Raw genomic sequence first — 22117 nt, forward strand, 5'->3', positions numbered from 1 at the left:
AATAGTGGTCAGAGAGCTGGAGGGGAGTAACAGAGAGATTGGAAATAGGACCGTGTCTAGTAAAGATAAGGTCCAGCTGGTTGCCGGCCTTGTGGGTAGGAGGAGAGGGTGAGAGGTGAAGGTCAAAGGAGGAGAGGAAAGAGAGAAGAGGATCTAGCTTGTAAGTGTGGATGTTGAAGTCACCGAGAAGGATAAGTGCAGAGTCATCAACAGGGAAGTGCGAGACAAGTGTGTCAAGCTCCTCCAGAAACTCACCAAGGGGGCCTGGTGGGCGGTACACAACCACGATGGTGAGTTTGACTGGATAAGAGACAGTAACAGCATGAAATTCAAAAGAGGGTGGAGAAAATTGTGGAATGGAAACAAGAAAGTATTTCCTTTTCAGGGAGATGAGCAGGCCAGTACCACCACCCCGCCTCCCAGCTCTGGGAGTGTGAGAAAAAGAGTACAAATCAGACAGAGCTAGGGGTGTGGTAGTGTTTTCTGGCATGATCCAGGTCTCAGTTAGAGCAAGAAAGCTGAGGGAGAGCAAGGATGCATAGCCTGAGATAAACTCAGCTTTCGGCACAGCAGACTGGCAACTCCAGAGCCCTTCCGTCACCACTTGCTCAACGTGAGTGGAGAGAGTGGGATAGATGAGATTGGTAGGGTCACAGCACCTAGGAGTGACCCAACGTCTATGCCAGCCCCGGGAAGAGGAGAGGACAGGAATGCGAAGGAAACACATAGTCTATACTAGGTACACAAAATACAGATGACTGACCAGATCTAAAAAGAGCAGTCCTTGCTTGAGGAAGTCTTGGCTTGAAAAAGTCACGCTTGCCTTTGTTCACTCTAGCCTTCATTCAGCCTAGACCTGTTTGCCTGATGCTTGTAAGCTGACACGTCCAAGTAGCAGCAGTGATTTAAAGAACACTGATTGCTAATTGTCTGCCAGGAGTGCAGGCCACACCCTGGCCACTTAACACCCAATTCCTGGCCACTTAACACCCAATTGGCCAAAGAGGTACACTGAAAATAGGCCTATTGATCAGAAACTGGTCACTTATGTAAAACTCTATCAAACCTCACACAATACTATTAAAACTGCAAACAGCAAGTTACCAAGGAATATATTTATAAGCTAAAGGATAACTAAGTCTAAACAGCTAGGCAACAAGAAATATTTAAGGACACACTAGGTGAAAAACATCTACAGCTAGAATAAGTAAATAAGACAGGTAAGTAAATAGAATAAAACAGCTACAGCTAGAATAAGATCCCACTAGGAACCAGCAGCAGATGTATAGAGAAAAGGACTAATACTCAAGCAGCTGGAATAAGACTAATAGAAACTTGTTAAGCAAGAAAGATGACATTTACTCTATTCTAGATGAACCAGCAATTCAGAATCACTCCAGAAGTTAAGATGCACACTGGATTGAAACTGAATCAGGCCTGCCTTATAAATCCCTGTGATGTTCTGGCCACACCCAGGCCACTTAACACCCAATTGGCCAAAGAGGTACACTGAAAACAGGCCTATTGCCCAGAAACTGGTCACTTATCTAAAACTCTATCAAACCTCACACAATACTATTAAAACTGCAAACAGCAAGTTACCAAGGAATATATTTATAAGCTAAACGGATAGCTAAGTCAAAACAGCTAGGCAACAAGAAATATTTAAGGACACACTAGGTGAAAAACAGCTACAGCTAGAATAGGTAAATAAGACAAATAAGGCAAGCTTATTTGTCATTTCATTTCATGCACTTGCGTACATGAAATGAAACAAAATACCGTTTCCCCCCAGCCCACAGTAGTGCAACACAAAGACAACAATACATATCCAAACTACAAGAACACATACAGCCAAACTACCAAAAAAACTACAAAAACACATGTATCCAACACAGCCCACAAAAAAAGTCACTGTGCAAGAGAGCGAACGCCAGCCAGGATGACTGTCAGAACTGCCGGTCTGCATGGGCTAGCAATTAGCTTAGCCTGCCCCGCTTCTGTGTCCTGTCAGACCACCCTTGGTGCTTCTTCTTCAGGCATATTTCCAGGCAGGGCCGTGGTCTCTGGGCCCAGAGGATGCAGGAGCAGACCAAGCTCTCCCAGCCGATCCAATGCCAGCTCTCCCTGCCATCAAACAAAGACAACTTAGGGCCCAGACACACCAAACCGACTAGTGGTGATGAAGGCCGACTGTTGTGTTGCCTCACGTCATCTGCTGTCTGGGCCAAAAAGTAGCACTTGAACACACCACAAAGGCTACAGCCGATGGCCCTGACTCGCTACCTTAGCACTGATAAACTAAGCTGAACAGCTAATCAGAGTGATCTCTCTCACCGATGGGCTCCACCGATTCAACATGCTAAATCGGCCGAAAAGCTGCTGACAGGGGTCCGACTAGTGCTGACGGTGTGGGACACACCGCAAAAACCAGGGTCACAGACACTCACTGACGGCCCGACATTGGCCAACGGCTGACCGTCGGCCTGGTGTGTCAGGGCCCTTAGATGCAGACGTAGACAAACACACTGCATGGATGGTACTGGGTGAGGCTGGCATCTTCCCACACTGGAAGAGGGAATATACATACACCCATCTACAGGCCAGGGGCCACTCTTTCAAGGATGAGGATGTACACATGCCTGATAGGGAGTCAAAGAGGCCATCTATGTGAAGAGGGAACGACCATCCCTGAACCGGGGGAGGGGGGCGCTAAGAGTACATCCGCTCCCATCTTACAACGCTGTGATTGCAACTATTCCCAAATCCTCTGTGAATAGTACACATGACCATTATAGCTCTAGTTAATGGTCAGGGTCATTTGCATATGAAACTGGTCGCTGGTTTTGGTCGTTGTGCCACTGTATTGTTTATAAGGGTGGGGTACCTGCAGTCACTGTATTGTTTATAAGGGTGGGGTACCTGCAGCCACTGTATTGTGTATAAGGGTGGGGTACCTGCATCACTGTATTGTGTATAAGGGTGGGGGTACCTGCAGTCACTGTATTGTGTATAAGGGTGGGGTACCTGCATTACTGTATTGCGTATAAGGGTGGGGTACCTGCATTACTGTATTGTTTATAAGGGTTTGGGGTACCTGCATCACTGTATTGTGTATAAGGGTGGGGGTACCTGCAGCTACTGTATTGTGTATAAGGGTGGGGTACCTGCATTACTGTATTGTGTATAAGGGTGGGGACACCTGCATCACTGTATTGTGTATAAGGGTGGGGGTACCTGCAGCTACTGTATTGTGTATAAGGGTGGGGGTACCTGCAGTCACTGTGTTGTGTATAAGGGTGGGGTACCTGCATTACTGTATTGTGTATAAGGGTGGGGTACCTGCATCACTGTATTGTGTATAAGGGTGGGGGTACCTGCAGTCACTGTATTGTGTATAAGGGTGGGGGTACCTGCATCACTGTATTGTGTATAAGGTTGGGGGTACCTGCATCACTGTATTGTGTATAAGGGTGGGGGTACCTGCATCACTGTATTGTGTATAAGGTTGGGGGTACCTGCATCACTGTATTGTGTATAAGGTTGGGGGTACCTGCATCACTGTATTGTGTATAAGGTTGGGGGTACCTGCATCACTGTATTGTGTATAAGGATGGGGGTACCTGCATCACAGTATTGTGTATAAGGGTGGGGGTACCTGCATCACTGTATTGTGTATAAGGGTGGGGGTACCTGCATCACTGTATTGTGTATAAGGATGGGGGTACCTGCATCACAGTATTGTGTATAAGGGTGGGGGTACCTGCATCACCGTATTGTGTATAAGGGTGGGGGTACCTGCGGTCAGTGAGACTGAAGAGGTCACTTACATGATGATGAAAGGTTTCTGCCAGTAGATGCTGTGTGCGGATGAACAGATCCACCTTCCTGGTGTCTGTGTGAATATTCATCCTTATCTTCGTGTCTTCACACAAAAGGCCACCGAGGCCTCTCTCACCTCGTCGTCTCGTCTCTTTTTGACTGAACACCAAGCTGCTCAAGAGGAACGTCACTATAAATCAAGCTGACGTGTTTAGTTTTTTCTGTTTGTAGACTTTTGGGGTTTTCGGCCGACAAAAGCGAGGCTCTCCGAGTTGCCCTCAGCTTCCGTCCTCCCTCATCTTCCAGCACCTTCTCCCCTGTCCACCTTTCATAGTACACCTCGCTTACAAGGACGAGTGATGGACGCCACGCATCCTTTGCTACGTTCAGATGTGCCCATTGGTATGTCAGAAAACGCTGCACGGGGCGGTGCGATTGTATAACGATGGGATCTTCGTTATTTTTTCACAATATTGGCTTTTCCGCAGGAGCACATGTTTCCACTCCTCGCTGGAGACGCTTCCTCTGTGGCCGACAGCCGGAGGCCTACGACGTTGGACTCTCTCGCACTCGCTCACTCTTTCCATCCAGTAATACACCTTCTCACAGGGCGCCTATTCATCCACCACCTCCACCATCTGGGTAGGCTGGTCCTCACGGCACGCTTCGTTTTACAGGCCATAAAAGCCCAATACAGAATGGCCGGCAACACAACCGCACAACACCCAGCGTTCAGAAAAGTGGACAGCCGACGATTGACGAACGAACCCACCGCACACGCGTGTGTGTGTGTGTGTGTGTCACCTGACATTCTGATTCTGGTTCTGGTTCTGATTCTGAAAAGCCCACATATGGAAATGGGAGCCGAGACCGGAGCGTGTGTGCCCCCGCTCACTCAGCACCAGTCTGGGTTAAGAGTCGGGTGAAGGTGTTGAGAGCTGCTCTGTACTCTGCTGAGGAATAATAACAGTGATTCTGAAGCGGCGGCCTCGGCGGGGGAAGTGACGAAGCACAGAGCGCCACCCTTCATCCACCTCCAGCAGCAACGGTGACGCAGCACTTTCTCAGGGTAACGTGAAAATGATACTGCCATCTTTTTTATTTTCTTGTTCACTGAGGTTCAACTCTTCATTCACGATCCTTTCCCTCTCGTTCTGTGTGTCTCCCGTCTCTCTCTCTCTCTCTGTCTCTCTCTCTCTCTCTCTCTCTCTCTCTCTCTCTCTCTCTCTCTCTCTCTCTCACACACACACACACACACACACACACACACTGTGGAAGCGGTTACATTGCAGACATAAGTGGAAAATGGCCTTCATATTTCATTCTGGGTTGGTGCGGGGAAGGTTTGGGATGGAGGGGGCGGACTTTGGGGGAGGCCCTTCAGATGTCTGACATGTTTCTGCAGGACCGCAGGCCGCTAGCTGGCTCGGAGCACCGGCTGTGGTGGGCTGTTTGTCTGCGCAAAGCTGGCATGGCCTCCCATTCCCCCGCATCTGTTCCCCATTAGCTGAACCGAGAGTATAAAGAAGGGCGCTGACATAGCTGGGACCACTGCAGCAGCTGCCTGGATCATGGGGCTTCCTATCTGGATGTGCGTGCTCTGCCTGCAGGCCGGCCTGCTCTCACACGCCCTCAGCAGCTCAGGGACGACCCGGAATGAGGACCGTGTCAAAGGGCAGACCGTGGGGGATCAGGTAAGAGGTGCACTTTTAAGGGCCTCGGTCCACGACGGAGACCGTAGCAGCGGGTGTAACGTAATAGATGCCGCCTCCGTCTGTGGCCATAACAAAGTTGACGACGTTGCATCTGTCCTGCATGGATCACGCACGCGTACCTCAGTGAAAGCATGTGTGTGTGTTGGCATGTTCTTACAGAACTTTCATTGCTCTCAGTTAAGAGCCTGCCAAGAGGTTTGAGCCGAGCTGAAAACGAATCACGTTGTCTGAACTATCCGAAACAAGACCGCAAAGCAGCAAGCACCTTCTGTATCGGACGCTTGCGGTGGCGAGCGGGGCGTCTCTGTTTGCTGCAAGTTTACGACTTTGTTTTGCATCCATTTGGCAGAGTAGAGCCCAGCGTGGAGGTCAGCTCTGCATCCGTTTGGAGGACCAGTTGTGCAGTAACACTTGTATGACTAGTGGCTCCCTGGGGTTTATCCAGAGGTCCGGGCAGAGGAGGAGGTCGGTGATTCACCGGGACTGTTTGCGTAGTCTTGACTCCTTCCTAGAGATGGCCATGATGATAATGGCGGTCAAGTCTATTCCAGGACAGCAGGGGACGAATATAGTTAAACTTTTTCTTAGCCCAGACATGTAATTTACTCCGGTCAAAGACAGCGTCCCATTGTAATGGCTTCTGCAGCCGAAACGCCACCGCGCCGACAACACATACCCTCTGTGGAGCAGAACCTTTACGCTCTTTCATGTGGCTCTTGGGCCGTCACACTTTATTCCTGTGGTCAACATTTTTCTGCGGAGGGGCCTCGTGTTCTGTCTCAAGTAATCACCCTCATCTGGGTAACGGGTTCGACAGCTGCGAGGCGAGGGGAGGGTTGAAAGAGCTTTGGGCCGGGAGGCTCTCCTGTGCGAGGCACCTTCGGAGGGTTTGCGTGGCAGATGTGTTTTGCTGCTACGGTTCTTTGGAGCTTCATTACAGTGCGTGCCATGACAACCTCCAGATGTGGTGGGACCCAGCTGATACCCCGTGTTTTGGTTCAGCTCGAGATTTTGGGTTTTTTTTTTTTTTTGCTCTTTCCCACCGAGGTGACTCGTGGTTTGATGTAACAGAATACATGAAGTGGTTGATTTAATGGGACCCGTCAACACATAATTCCTGCAACGGCAGAACGCCAAATGGACTGTGGCGAGTTCTGATGGCGGCCGTATTCTGTATAACAGCTTAATGAAAAAAACAATGCAATGCTATTTAATGAAGGGGGAGGGGACGCCGTGGAGCACAGCTAGCTGGCACGCCGTAATGCTTCTTCGCTGCTCTGACGGGGGAAATCCATTTTCTCTGTCGCACCTGACGTGTCATCGATTGCGTTGTTTGATAAGCAGGATGAGAAACCGCAGACTTTTCAAGCCCTCTGGACTATGCAATCCATTTTCTGATGAAAAGAAAAATAGCCGAAGCGGATAAAGTGAACCGGCTGGACTGGAGACGAATCTGTGAAGGTTACTCAGTCTGTGGAGCATCTGGGCCAGCGCGGTGCAGCAGCAGCAGCAGCAGCAGCAGCACACCTTCTGCCAAAACACCGACTTAGTCACTTCCTGTTTCAGTATGAGAAAAAATGTAGTTGGGGCGGCATGACTCAGGGGGTGGGGCGGGTCGTCTAGTGATTGGAAGGTCGCCGGATCGATCCCCCGGCTCCTCCAGAGACTGTCAAAGTGCCCTTGAGCAAGACACCGAACCCCTAACTGCTACTGATGCGCGGGTTGGCGCCTTGCACGGCAGCCTCCGCCATCGGTGGATGGATGTGTGTGTGTAAACGGGTGGATGTGAGGCGTGCACTGTAAAGTGCTTTGAGTGGTCGGCAGACTAGAGAAGCGTTGCACAGATGGCGTCCATTTAGTGTTTTTGTTGCTGAAACCCGAGACTCGTCTTTATTTGGGCGCACTGTGCAGAGCGGCGAGTCAGTGGGAGAGTACAGTGAGAGAGGGGGAGCATTATAGAAAGTGTTTACAGCATCAGCACTGACCCTTGGACATCTCCTCTTCTTCCCAGCGTGGCGCGCTGAGGCAGCCGAGGGCTGCGGCTGGTGTTCCCAGAAGGACGGAGGTACGTGGTGATGCCGTTTGGTCATCCTTCAGGCAGGAAGCAGAACCGAGCCGGATATCCTCTCCGAGAAGCAGGCAGGGGGCGGCTTAGTCAGGGACGTGTCACAGGAATCCGTCCACAAGCTGCGTCAGAGAAACAGGAGATGGAGACGAGCCAAAATGGGAACCAGAGATGGATGGGGGGGGGGGCAAACAGAAAATGAAGAGGCAGCTGGAAAGCGGGAAAGACTTGAGACACAGGGCAGTGTACGAGGGGGATGCGAGGGATTGTAAGAAACACAGGCTGCTGTGGAGAGAGTCGGCTCATCCTGATGTGATGCACGACAGTTATTTCAAGTTCTACAAATGAAATGAGTCGAAGCTGAAATTGGTTCAAGTGATGAAAAGCTGTGAGCCCATTCTGTCTCATGGTGTAACCGGGGCATCGTAGATGGGCCACATGATCATATCAGAGTGGCTGAGAGAAGCCATTAACATCAACCTAGTGGGATAAACATGGAAAACAGAATAGTTCAGCTACGTCGCTCAGCGCACATAACTCAGAGGCGTCCAGTTAGAGAAGGCTGTAAAGCTTTTACTGAGGGAGTGGACTTACTCTTGTCAACTATAAACTATACAGCCTAGCCAGTCCGTCTCAGGCCGTATGGACTCATGGAGAGAGGCGAGAAGGTGGGCTTCCGGGGGGCGTGGCGGTCTATCCCGTTGCCTGCCAACACGGGGATCGCCGGTTCGAATCCCCGTGTTACCTCCGGCTTGGTCGGGCGTCCCCACAGACACAATTGGCCGTGTCTGTGGGTGGGAAGCCGGATGTGGGTATGTGTCCTGGTTTCTGCACTAGCGCCTCCTCTGGTCGGTCGGGGCGCCTGTTCAGGGGGGAGGGGGAACTGGGGGGAATAGCGTCATCCTCCCACGTGCTACGTCCCCCTGGTGAAACTCCTCACCGTCAGGTGAAAAGAAGTGGCTGGTGACTCCACATGTATGGGAGGAGGCATGTGGTAGTCTGCAGCCCTCCCCGGGTCAGCAGAGGGGGTGGAGCAGAGACCGGGACGGCTCGGAAGAGTGGGGTTATTGGCCAAGTACAATTGGGGAGAAAAAAGGAGGGGAAATCCCCCCCCAAAAAAGAGAGAGGTGAGAAACATGCAGCAACAAACACACATGTGAAATTTACCCCTGAGGCCCAAGTGGGGTCCTCAGAGCATCACAACCAGCCACCAATGAGCTGATCCTGCAAGCCTCACCCAAATACTGAACCATGAGGAAGCTTCTGAAACTGCACCGCTGACATGTCGGGAACATTAACCTCCGCTTGTTCTCTTTGTTTTCAACAGGACACGGGAGTTGAGAGTGTTCCCCCGATGTCGGTAAGAGCTTCTCACTTTCTCCGGTCCACAAATTGAGACTGACGGAGAGAGGCCTCCTACAGTCCGCTAATGAATTTGCCCCAACGCCCTAATTGGCAAACTGACGTCAGCCCTTTCGGAAAGAGACGGTTCATTCATTAGACCCAGAACCGATCAATAACAGCCCCTATTTACGTCTCGATCGATGGGGAACGCAGGAAACCGCCGGGCCTCCAGCAATAATAACGTTGTGGTCTGTGTTCGGGTCTCAGTAAAACCAGATACGGCACGGCAAACCTGCCTGAAACGGACCCGACCACAGACGAGCAGGGCAGGATGGGGCAAGACACCCATAAGAGGAATCACCCGGCGCTAAAGAGCAGAATTACAGACAACCTGCACTACGTCAAAACATTTACTCTCCGTTCTGCAGGGAGACACAATTAAACCGAGAAAAGAGACGACTGCGGGACACTCCCACAGGGGGGCGTAATGGAGGCAAATGATGACTAACAGACAAATGCGGGGTTTGCATGTTTCACTTGGCTGCAGCTTGTTTCTAACCCTGTCCTGTTCTGCAGCACCCCATGAGACGTAAAAGAGAGCTGGACCCAAGCGGCCACCCCCACCTCAGCTCCTCCAGCTTGCCCGGGGCCGTGTCTGTCAAAGGCTTCCCCAACACCCTCATCCAGGTAGGAGGCTCAGGGGCGCACAGACGACAGGCAGGGGGGGGGGGGGGAGACACCACAGGCGTTTCCCTGTGCCCGCACCCGCCCTGGATAATAACCTACAATACATGATATGTTTACACATGCAAGGGGTTTGACATGGTGAGACGTTCACATGAGGAGAAAGACGGGGACACGGCACCCCGTGATTAAAGGGGGAGACGACGAGTGTCTGGTGGTGTGCAGGGAGAAGGTCTTGGAGGAATTACACGCTGGGGAACGGGAAGCCAGTGAGGGAGCACAGGGACTGAGGGAACTCGTACCCTCGGGGGGGACGAGGGAGCGGGAGGGTCGGCTTAAGCAGGCGGGTGCAAATAGGAGCAGAGAGGACGACCAGAAGAGGGACAGACGAGGGAGACGGATTGTGTCGTCTGCATGTGTAACGCAACCACACGATGAGGACAAAACACAACAAAAGCCAGGGTGGGAGACTGTAACGCATGCTGCAGAGACGGAGAAGCTCACTGAAATGACTCGGCTAATGAAGGCTCTCTGTGTAGCATGTGTGTGTGTTGTGTCAGTGAAAGCATGTGTGTGTGTGTGTGTTGTGTCAGTGAAAGCATGTGTGTGTGTGTGTGTTGTGTCAGTGAAAGCATGTGTGTGTGTGTGTGTTGTGTCAGTGAAAGCATGTGTGTGTGTGTGTGTTGTGTCAGTGAAAGCATGTGTGTGTGTGTGTGTGTGTTGGTGTCAGTGAAAGCATGTGTGTGTGTGTGTGTGTTGGTGTCAGTGAAAGCATGTGTGTGTGTGTGTGTGTGTTGGTGTCAGTGAAAGCATGTGTGTGTGTGTGTTGGTGTCAGTGAAAGCATGTGTGTGTGTGTGTGTGTTGGTGTCAGTGAAAGCATGTGTGCGTGTGTGTGTCCATGGGTGCACGTGTGTGTGTGTCTGTGTTACAAAATGTTTAACTTTACTCAATAATTCAACTTGAGCATTGTTACAATGCTCACTGTGACTGTGTGTTTGTGCGTTGGATAGATTTTGACTTCAGTACTACACAAAAGGAGGAAGGGAATGAAAATCCGTAGGCCAGGAGCAGAGATGCAGGTGCTCATCAGACCGGGCCTCCAAACAGCACCGGAACACAAACACGGGGCCCGCGTTTCACATGGGCCTCATACTTACTGCAGGGGCGCCTCACTTTTTCTTTTTATACAGATTTTAACTTCACGTTGTGACTCAAATTTAGACACTGCAGGCATCCGGGTGGCGTAGCGGTCTATTCTGTTGCCTACCAACACGGGGATCGCCGGTTCGAATCCCCGTGTTACCTCCGGCTTGGTCCGGCGTCCCTACAGACACAGTAATTGGTCACGTCTGCGGGTGGGGAGCCGGATGTGGGTATGTGTTCTGGTTGCTGCACTAGCGCCTCCTCTGGTCAGTCGGGGCGCTTGTTCGCAGGGGGAGGGGGGAATAGCGTGATCCTCCCACGTGCTACGTCCCCCTGGTGAAACTCCTCACTGTCAGGGGAAAAGAAGCGGCTGGCGACTCCACATGTATGGGAGGAGGCATGTGGTAGTCTGCAGCCCTCCCCGGATCAGCAGAGGGGCGGGGCAGAGACTGGAACGGCTCGGAAGAGTGGGGTGATTGGCCGGATGCAATTGGGGAGAAAAGGGGAGGGGGAGGAATTCAATAAATTTAGACACCGCTCAACATGTTATTGTGCGTGTGTGTGTGTGTGTGTGTGTGTGTGTGTGTGTGTGTGTGTGTGTGTGTCGGGTGTGAAAGGCGGAGAGGTCCAGGAGACACCTGCCTCAGCCTGGGAATAAGAAGAAGAACAAGAGGAAGTCCCGCGTTGGCTCTTTCTCCCTCCTCAGCAGCAACAAACTCTCCGGCCCCCTACAGGTAAGTGTCTCCATGGCAACCGCAGCACAAAGGACCAGCTGGGCCTCGGTGCAGCGGCGGATGTGCCAGCATGGCTGAAAGGTCACCCCGGTTGGTCTTATTTGATCAGCCTGGCACACGTTCAGGTCCACTTTCTTAGGGGCTAATCAGACAAGAAGCTCACGCCCTTGAAAGGCTTTTCGTGAGGACGGTAAAAAGCAGGCCGCTGAGCGGACGGGCCGCTGAGCGGACGGGCCGCTGAGCGGACGGGCCGCTGAGCGGACGGGCCGCTGACAGCTTCTCACCCAGTCATGAGAGAAGACGCCGGCCGTGTTGGGCGTGATGAGCCTGCACGCCACTCAGGTGTACCGTGCAGTACCTGCTGCACGCTCAGCTTCCACTTCAACCCTGAAACTGTACAAAAACAACTCGTCAAAGTCTCACCAAGAATGTGCCACATAGGGGCGCCCGGGTGGCATGGTGGCCTGTTCTGTTGCCTACCAACACGGGGACCACCTGTTCGAATCCCCGTGTTACCTCCGGCTTGGCCGGGCGTCCCTGCAGACACAACTGGCCGTGTCTGCGGGTGGGAAGTCGGATGTGGGTGTGTGTCCTGGTTGCTGCACTAGCGCCTCCTCTGGTCAGTCAGGGTGCATGTTCAGCGGGGAGGGGGAACTGGGGGGGGGGGTAGCGTGGTCCTCCCACGTGCTACGTCCCCCTGGTGAAACTCCTCACTGTCAGGTGAGGAGAAGCGGCTGGCGACTCCACATGTATGGGAGGAGGCATGTGGAGACTACCTACCACATGTGCATGTGCAGACTACGCCCCCCCCCCCCGGGTCGGCAAAGGGGGCGGAGCAGCAGCCGGGACGGCTCGGAAGAGCGGGGTAATTAGCCGGATACAAGTGGAGAAAAGGGGGAGGGGCCACACAAAAAGTGACAGATGTAAGTTGAGTGTTTGCTAATGTGGTTTGTGGGACTTCACTTTCAGGTCACCAGAGCCCGGAGGCAGGTGAAGGGCAAGCTGAGTAAAAAGGGACACTCACACCGCTCCGGGGCATACTCAGTTCTGGTGAGGCACCACGGAGCCCCCCTCACACCTCTCACACCCCTCACACCCCTCACACCTCTCACACCTCTCACACCTCTCACACCCCTCACACCTCTCACACCCCTCACACCCCTCACACCCCTCACACCTCTCACACCCCTCACACCCCTCACACCTCTCACACCCCTCACACCTCTCACACCCCTCACACCCCTCACACCTCTTACACCTCTCACACCTCTCACACCCCTCACACCCCTCACACCCCTCACACCTCTCACACCTCTCACACCTCTCACACCCCTCACACCCCTCACACCTCTCACACCCCTCACACCTCTCACACCTCTCACACCTCTCACACCCCTCACACCTCTCACACCCCTCACACCTCTCACACCCCTCACACCTCTCACACCCCTCACACCCCTCACACCCCTCACACCTCTCACACCTCTAACACCTCTCACACCCCTCACACCCCTCACACCCCTCACACCCCTCACACCCCTCACACCCCTCACACCTCTCACACCTCTAACACCTCTCACACCTCTCACACCCCTCACACCCCTCACACCTCTCACACCCCTCACACCTCTCACACCCCTCACACCCCTCACACCTCTCACACCTCTCACACCCCTCACACCTCTCACACCCCTCACACCCCTCACACCTCTCACACCCCTCACACCCCTCACACCCCTCACACCTCTCACACCTCTAACACCTCTCACACCCCTCACACCCCTCACACCTCTAACACCCCTCACACCCCTCACACCTCTCACACCCCTCACACCCCTCACACCTCTCACACCTCTCACACCTCTCACACCCCTCACACCCCTCACACCCCTCACACCCCTCACACCTCTCACACCTCTCACACCCCTCACACCCCTCACACCCCTCACACCTCTCACACCTCTAACACCTCTCACACCCCTCACACCCCTCACACCCCTCACACCTCTCACACCTCTAACACCTCTCACACCCCTCACACCCCTCACACCCCTCACACCCCTCACACCCCTCACACCCCTCACACCCCTCACACCCCTCACACCTCTCACACCCCTCACACCCCTCACACCCCTCACACCCCTCACACCTCTAACACCTCTCACACCCCTCACACCCCTCACACCCCTCACACCCCTCACACCTCTCACACCTCTCACACCCCTCACACCCCTCACACCCCTCACACCTCTCACACCCCTCACACCTCTCACACCTCTAACACCTCTCACACCCCTCACACCCCTCACACCTCTAACACCCCTCACACCCCTCACACCCCTCACACCTCTCACACCCCTCACACCTCTCACACCTCTCACACCTCTCACACCCCTCACACCCCTCACACCTCTCACACCCCTCACACCTCTCACACCTCTCACACCCCTCACACCCCTCACACCTCTCACACCTCTAACACCTCTCACACCTCTCACACCCCTCACACCCCTCACACCCCTCACACCTCTCACACCTCTCACACCCCTCACACCCCTCACACCCCTCACACCTCTCACACCCCTCACACCTCTCACACCTCTCACACCCCTCACACCTCTCACACCCCTCACACCCCTCACACCTCTTACACCTCTCACACCTCTCACACCCCTCACACCCCTCACACCCCTCACACCTCTCACACCTCTCACACCTCTCACACCCCTCACACCCCTCACACCTCTCACACCCCTCACACCTCTCACACCTCTCACACCCCTCACACCTCTCACACCCCTCACACCTCTCACACCCCTCACACCTCTCACACCCCTCACACCCCTCACACCCCTCACACCTCTCACACCTCTAACACCTCTCACACCCCTCACACCCCTCACACCCCTCACACCCCTCACACCCCTCACACCCCTCACACCTCACACCTCTCACACCCCTCACACTCTCACACCCTCACACCTCTCACACCCCTCACACCTCTCACACCCCTCACACCCTCACACCCCTCACACCTCACACCTCTAACACCTCTCACACCCCTCACACCCCTCACACCTCACACCTCACACCCTCACACCCCTCACACCTCTCACACCCTCTCACCACCCCTCACACCTCTCACACCCCTCACACCACTCACACCCCTCACACCCTCTCACACCTCTCACACCTCACACCTCACACCCCTCACCCCTCACACCTCTCACACCCCTCACACCCCTCACACCCCTCACACCCCTCACACCCTCACACCCTCACACCCCTCACACCTCTCACACCCTCACACCCCTCACACCCCTCACACCCTCACACCCCTCACACCCTCACACCTCTCACACCTCTCACCCCTCACACCCCTCACACCCTCACACCCTCACACCCTCACCCTCACACCCCTCACACCCCTCACACCCCTCACACCTCTCACCCACCTCTCACACCCCTCCACCCTCACCCCTCACACCCTCACACCCTCACACCTCTCACACCCCTCACACCCTCACACCCCTCACACCCCTCACCCCTCACACCCTCACCCCTCACACCCTCACACCCCTCACCCCTCACACCCCTCACCACCCTCACACCTCCCACACCTCACCCTCACACCCCTCACACCCCTCACACCCTCACACCTCCCCTCACACCTCTCACACCCCTCACACCTCTCACACCCCTCACACCTCTCACCCCTCACACCCTCACACCTCACACCTCTCACACCTCACACCTCCCCTCACACCCCTCACACCCTCACACCCCTCACACCTCTCACACCTCTCACACCTCTCACACCCTCCTCACACCCCTCACACCCTCACACCCCTCACACCTCTCACACCTCTCACACCCCTCACACCCCTCACACCCTCACACCTCTCACACCTCTACACCTCACACCTCTCACACCCCTCACCCCTCACACCCACACCTCTCACACCTCTCACACCCCTCACACCCCTCACACCTCACACCTCTCACACCCCTCACACCCTCACACCTCTCACACCCTCACCCCCTCACACCTCTCACACCTCCACCCCACACCTCTCACCCACACCCCTCACACCCCCACACCTCTCACACCCCTCACACCTCTCACACCTCTCACACCCCTCACACCCCTCACACCTCTCACACCTCTCACACCTCTCACACCCCTCACACCCCTCACACCTCTCACACCCCTCACACCTCTCACACCCCTCACACCCCTCACACCTCTCACACCCCTCACACCTCTCACACCCCTCACACCCCCCACACCTCTCACACCCCTCACACCTCTTACACCCCTCTCACACCTCTCACACCCCCCACACCTCTCACACCCCTCACACCTCTCACACCTCTCACACCCCTCACACCTCTTACACCCCTCTCACACCCCTCACACCCCTCACACCCCCCACACCTCTCACACCTCTCACACCCCTCACACCCCTCACACCTCTCACACCCCTCACACCTCTCACACCCCCCACACCTCTCACACCCCTCACACCTCTCACACCTCTCACACCCCTCACACCTCTCACACCCCTCACACCCCTCACACCTCTTACACCCCTCACACCTCTCACACCCCTCACACCTCTCACACCTCTCACACCCCTCACACCCCTCACACCTCTCACACCCCTCACACCTCTCACACCTCTCACACCCCTCACACCTCTCACACCTCTCACACCCCTCACACCCCTCACACCTCTTACACCCCTCTCACACCCTCACACCCCTCACACCTCTCACACCTCTCACACCCCCCACACCTCTCACACCCCCACCTCTCACACCTCTCACACCCCTCACACCTCTCACACCTCTCACACCCCTCACCCCTCTCACACCCCTCACACCCCTCACACCCCCCACACCCCCCACACCTCTCACACCTCTCACACCCTCACACCCCTCACACCTCTCACACCTCTCACACCCCTCACACCTCTCACACCCCCCACACCTCTCACACCCCTCACACCTCTCACACCTCTCACACCCCTCACACCCCTCACACCCTCTGCATCTGCTCAGCACACCAGTATTTCACCAACACCACGGTTTCATGACATTTCACTGTAAACCCAAGATGCGGTTGGTGGGTTCTGACACGACACGGGTAACAGGTTCGTTCCACGGGCCTGGGGCACAGGGCAGGTAGCTGGGTTAGTGGTCTGGGTTCAGACTGGACCAGATGAGGACCCTCAGTGACACAGCTTGACTAGATTGTGCACCTTTGCTATGCTTTGCAGGGGGATCCCCAGAGTGAAGAAGAGAGCGACAGAGTGAAGAGGAGCGTGCAGAAGAGGAGGACTGCCAAGAGAAACCACTGCTAACATAACACACACTTTCCTCCTTCTTTTGCAAAGACTGGACCTGGATGTCCTCCGCAGGGTGTTGGCCAGATTTGACTACGTTTAGGATGTACCAAACCCAGCTCAGATTGTTGTCTTCCTTTTTTCCCAAGGCTCCCTTTTGAAAATGGCAGCGGCCATTTGAGGAGCTCCTGCTGCGTGCGTCTCCTCACCGTTTCAACTGTATGTTAGCTAACTTTTATACGTCTGGAAATGTATTGACACTATTTAGTTTATATATTATTTCAAGTTTTTAATATATACCTGCATGACATGAAGATCCCATTTCTTTGGGTCCGCCATCTTGTATTTTGAGCAGAGAACCCGTTTCCTCTTCCGTGAACTCAGGATTTGAGATGGGGGGTGTATATTTTTGCAGAAATGTAACTTTGACACAAGTGCTTATTCGTATCGGATTTAAATAAAGACTTAGATGAGACCACCGGTGGAGATGCATTGAGTTTGGTCTTTCAGCCTGAAGCCCCGCACACTCTCTTGGAGCTCTTCATAACGCCCGGATAATAGCGTCCGGGTGGCGTGGCGGTCTATCCCGTTTCCTACCAACACGGGGATTGCCGGTTCGAATCCCCGTGTTACCTCCTGGTCGCTGCAGTAGCGCCTCCTCTGGTCGGTATGGGCGCCTGTTCAGGGGGAAGGGGGGGAATAGCGTGAGTGATTGATTGATTGGAAACTCCTCACTGTCAGGGGAAAAGAAGCAGCTGGTGACTCCACATGTATGGGAGGAGGCATGTGGTAGTCTGCAGCCCTCCCCGGATCGACAGAGGGGGTGGAGCAGCGACCAGGACGGCTCGGAAGGGTGGGGTAATTGCTCAAGTACAACTGGGGAGGGGGAAAAAAGGGGGGGGGTCCAAAAAAAACAACAGCTGGATAATAGCTTTTACACTCCAGCTGAGCTCCATGAAGAAAACAAACTCCAGTTCTGGCCCGTCTGTCCCCCACTCCTGCCCATAGTAACGCCTTGCATTTCCCCTGTGCAGACCTGATTCAGACACCTGCGCGTTAGGAGGTGCCCATTAAACTGAGCGCCCACTTGCAGATTGCTACGGATCATGGATGCCAAGGTGCAGGCCAGCAATAAGGAAAGGAGAATAAACCAGCACGAATCCGGTTCAACTGTGAGGCCCACTGATCTATTTACGTTGCTGCGCCATATCCAAATGGGGAGGGAATAATCAAATTGCCATGCCATCTGCTTCAGGAGTCAGACTTTGTCTATTTAAATGCCCTCTCTCATTTTCGATTCATTTAGCCAGATTTGGAAACTCACAGTATGGTCTGGACCGGTGCAGCGAGGCTGTTGGAGTACTTCTGCAGACCACCGACGTCATACACAGAAGCAGGAGAACAAGAGCTCCGGCGGAGGGATGTCTCACTAGTGTGCACGGCAGCAACATGACGTAAACAGCGTAGGCTACAAAATAGAGTGACTGGAGTCAAAATGGGGGTGACTGGAGTCAAAACGGGGGTGACTGGAGTCAAAACAGGGTGACTGGAGCCAAAACGGGGTGACGGGAGTTAAAACGGGGGTGACTGGAGTCAAAACGGGGGTGACTGGAGTCAAAACGGGGGTGACTGGGGTCAAAACGGGATGACTGGAGTCAAAACGGGGGTGACTGGAGTCAAAACGGGGGTGACTGGGGTCAAAACGGGGGTGACTGGAGTCAAAACGGGGGTGACTGGAGTCAAAACAGGGTGACTGGAGCCAAAACGGGGTGACTGGAGTCAAAACGGGGGTGACTGGAGTAAAAACAGGGTGACTGGAGCCAAAACGGGGTGACGGGAGTTAAAACGGGGGTGACTGGAGTCAAAACGGGGGTGACTGGAGTCAAAACGGGGGTGACTGGGGTCAAAACGGGATGACTGGAGTCAAAACGGGGGTGACTGGAGTCAAAACGGGGGTGACTGGGGTCAAAACGGGGGTGACTGGAGTCAAAACGGGGGTGACTGGAGTCAAAACAGGGTGACTGGAGCCAAAACGGGGTGACTGGAGTCAAAACGGGGGTGACTGGAGTAAAAACAGGGTGACTGGAGCCAAAACGGGGTGACGGGAGTTAAGACGGGGGTGACTGGAGTCAAAACGGGGGTGACTGGAGTCAAAACGGGGGTGACTGGGGTCAAAACGGGGTGACTGGAGTCAAAACGGGTGACTGGAGTCAAAACGGGGGTGACTGGGGTCAAAACGGGGTGACTGGAGTCAAAACGGGGGTGACTGGAGTCAAAATGGGGTGACTGGAGTCAAAACGGGGGTGATGAGTCAAAACGGGGGTAACTGGAGTCAAAACGGGGTAACTGGGGTCAAAACGGGGGTAACTGGAGTCAAAATGGGGTGACTGGAGTCAAAACAGGGGTGATGAGTCAAAACGGGGGTAACTGGAGTCAAAATGGGGTGACTGGAGTCAAAACAGGGGTGATGAGTCAAAACGGGGGTAACTGGAGTCAAAACGGGGTGACTGGAGTCAAAACGGGGGTAACTGGGGTCAAAACGGGGTGACTGGAGTCAAAACGGGGTGACTGGAGTCAAAACGGGGGTAACTGGGGTCAAAACGGGGTGACTGGAGTCAAAACGGGGGTAACTGGAGTCGAAACGGGGGTGACTGGAGTCAAAACGGGGGTAACTGGAGTCAAAACGGGGGTAACTGGAGTCAAAACGGGGGTGACTGGGGTCAAAACGGGGTGACTGGGGTCAAAACGGGGTGACTGGGGTCAAAACGGGGTGACTGGAGTCAAAACGGGGGTAACTGGAGTCAAAACGGGGGTGACTGGGGTCAAAACGGGGTGACTGGGGTCAAAACGGGGGTAACTGGAGTCAATGGATTTTCTCGGCGTCCCGAACTCCTCCCTGCGTACGGCTCGGGGTGAAAGGCTGCGGTCCTGTGGTTGGTGAGGCCGGGTGCAACAAAGTAAAGCCACCGAGACTTTAAAGCCCCAGACGCGTTCATAGTCTCGTGCGAAGTGCACAGAAACCCCCGGGGGTTCGAACCATCTGATGAGGGAAACGAGCGCGTGCGGTGCACGGCCCTCTAAGTGTAGGATGACTCACCCTCCGCTCACCCAGCCATCAAAGGCTTTGCTCCATGACGTTAAAGCAGGGTTTTACAGCTTTCAGACACAAACACCCGGGGGGGGGGGGCGGGGGGGTATATGTTATTTATAGAAACCATGCAATTTTCCCTGGAGAAACTAATTAGCTCTAAATGTGCTCCTCCGTCTCCGTCAGAGGGAGCCTGTGAACTGGATAGCAGCTCCGTGTCTCCACATAAGCTGAGCTAACAGGTTGTGAGGTAAATGTGGGGTAGTCCACACTAGGACGCCTCTTCACGCTCCTAATTAGGCGGACATCTCTCAGACACGCCGGGATTTATGGAGGGTCGTCTTCCTATGTGACCCGACATATGACTTATCTCATCATCGTTACAACACAACAGCACGCGCGCACACACACACACACACACACACACACACACACACACACACACACACACACACACACACACACACACACACACACACTGAGGCTGCTGTGACGGTTGCCAGCGGGGTCAGTGCGCCCCTGGCCAAAAGCATCCTGGGAAAATCTCCTTTTTGATAATCTGATAGAACAAGGCAGGTGTGTGTATGTATGTGTGTGTGTGTGTGTACATGTGCGTGCACGTGTGGTTCAGTGAAAGCAAATTGCACACACAAACACACACAGTGTAAACACACATGTGCACACACGCACACACAAATAGGCCTCCCACAAAGAGCCAAATTACATCCACACATGGATAAACCACAGTCACACATAAAACCAGCCCGTAAAAAGAAATCAGCAGTGTGTTGATCCCACCGCTGCACTCGAGCAATGCACAGTGGATGAAGTGTGGTCACACCGGCTGAATAAGGAGGACAACCGACTCACGGCCCCATTTGTAAAAACACAAGGTTTGATTTTGAAAATGTGAGGACAGTTATCTCATTCGCAGTATGATGAACATCATCAGCGGCCTCTCGGGGTCGAGTATGACTGTCCTCCTTCTGGTGGGCATAGAGGCCAATCCTGGAGCCGCATATTTTGGGGCAATGTGGGCAAGGGTGTGAAGGAGTGGTTGAGGATGTGGTTTGGGCCTTCGTGGTAACTCGTTCCTTTCTGAGTCTGCACTTGTGTTGAGCGGCACGGTGGAGGTCACGGTTGGAGCGCCCAGCACCCTCACGGGCAGTCAGTCTTCAGGCCTCCCTGTTTTTTGCTGCTTGTTCCCAGGTGTTAAGGTCGATGCCAGACCTTTTGATGTGGGCCTTGATGCTATCTTTATATCCTGGGGCAGCGCGTCCTGCCATGAGCTGGGAGTAAAGGACCTATTTCGGGAGGCGAGAGTCAGACATGCAGAGGACATGGCCAGTCCATCTCAGCTGATGTTGTGCGATGGTGGCAGTTATAGTGGGCATGTTGGTCTCCTCACGGATGCTGAAGTTGGTGCACTTATCCTCTCAGCCGATCTTAAGGATCTTCCTGAGGCATCGCTGTTGGTATGCCTCGAGGGCCTTCAGGTGCCTGCTATATGTGGTCCAGGTTTCTGACCCATACAGTAGGGTGGACAGCATTACCGCTTTGTTCACCAGAATTTTGTTCTGGCCTGAAGGTCGCGGTTTTCAAAAACCCTTTTTCTAAATCTTGAGAAGGCCCAGCTGGCACAACTGAGATGATGGTGTGTTTCAATGTCAATGTTGGCTTTGAGAGAGAAGGCTGCCAAGATATAGCAACTGTTCCACGTTTTCAAGTCAGGTGTTGTCTACAGAGATGGATGGGGAGCAGAGCAGGCATGTTTCTGTTGGGTGGGGGTTGGTGGAGGATATGGGTCTTTATGTTAATGGCCAGGCCAAGCTGCTTGTATGCCTTTGCAAAGGCGTCCAGTATACTCTGCAGTTCCTCTTCTATGAGGGACACTAAGGCGTTGTCATCGGCGTACTGCAGCGCTATGATGGATGTGGTGGTGGTTTTACTTTTAGCTCTGAATCTGTTCATGTTCAGAAGATTCCCATCAGTCCTGTACATGATTCTGACTACCTGGGGCAGACTGGGACCCGTGAGGTGGAGGATGGTGGCAATGAAGACAGACAACAGGGTTAGGATAGTTATCTCATTCATCTCATGATGAATATAAATGAAAAGCATATAGACTTCCTGTCGTGGTGATGGCTTTTAAATGGGGTGGAACAGTCATCCA

At 53.8% G+C, this 22117-nt stretch overlaps 1 protein-coding gene across 2 annotated transcripts; it reads left to right on the top strand.

The window, feature by feature from the left end:
* The first annotated feature begins 5245 nt into the window (after positions 1–5245).
* On the top strand, positions 5246–17331 carry si:dkey-12l12.1 (uncharacterized). 2 transcript variants are annotated; one of them, XM_056299766.1, is made up of 7 exons: positions 5246–5516; positions 7549–7602; positions 8930–8962; positions 9523–9633; positions 11392–11508; positions 12478–12558; positions 16791–17331. In XM_056299766.1, exons 1-7 carry the CDS (start codon positions 5394–5396, stop codon positions 16872–16874), a joined length of 603 nt encoding a protein of 200 aa, XP_056155741.1. In that variant the 5' UTR covers positions 5246–5393; the 3' UTR covers positions 16875–17331. The 2 variants fall into 2 exon arrangements, with proteins under 2 accessions (XP_056155741.1, XP_056155742.1); XM_056299767.1 differs by lacking the exon at positions 7549–7602 and having other exon boundaries at positions 5249–5516.
* Positions 17332–22117: the final 4786 nt, after the last annotated feature.

This window comes from Lampris incognitus, chromosome 19, assembly GCF_029633865.1.
Source record: "Lampris incognitus isolate fLamInc1 chromosome 19, fLamInc1.hap2, whole genome shotgun sequence".
NCBI classification, from domain to species: Eukaryota; Metazoa; Chordata; class Actinopteri; order Lampriformes; family Lampridae; genus Lampris; species Lampris incognitus.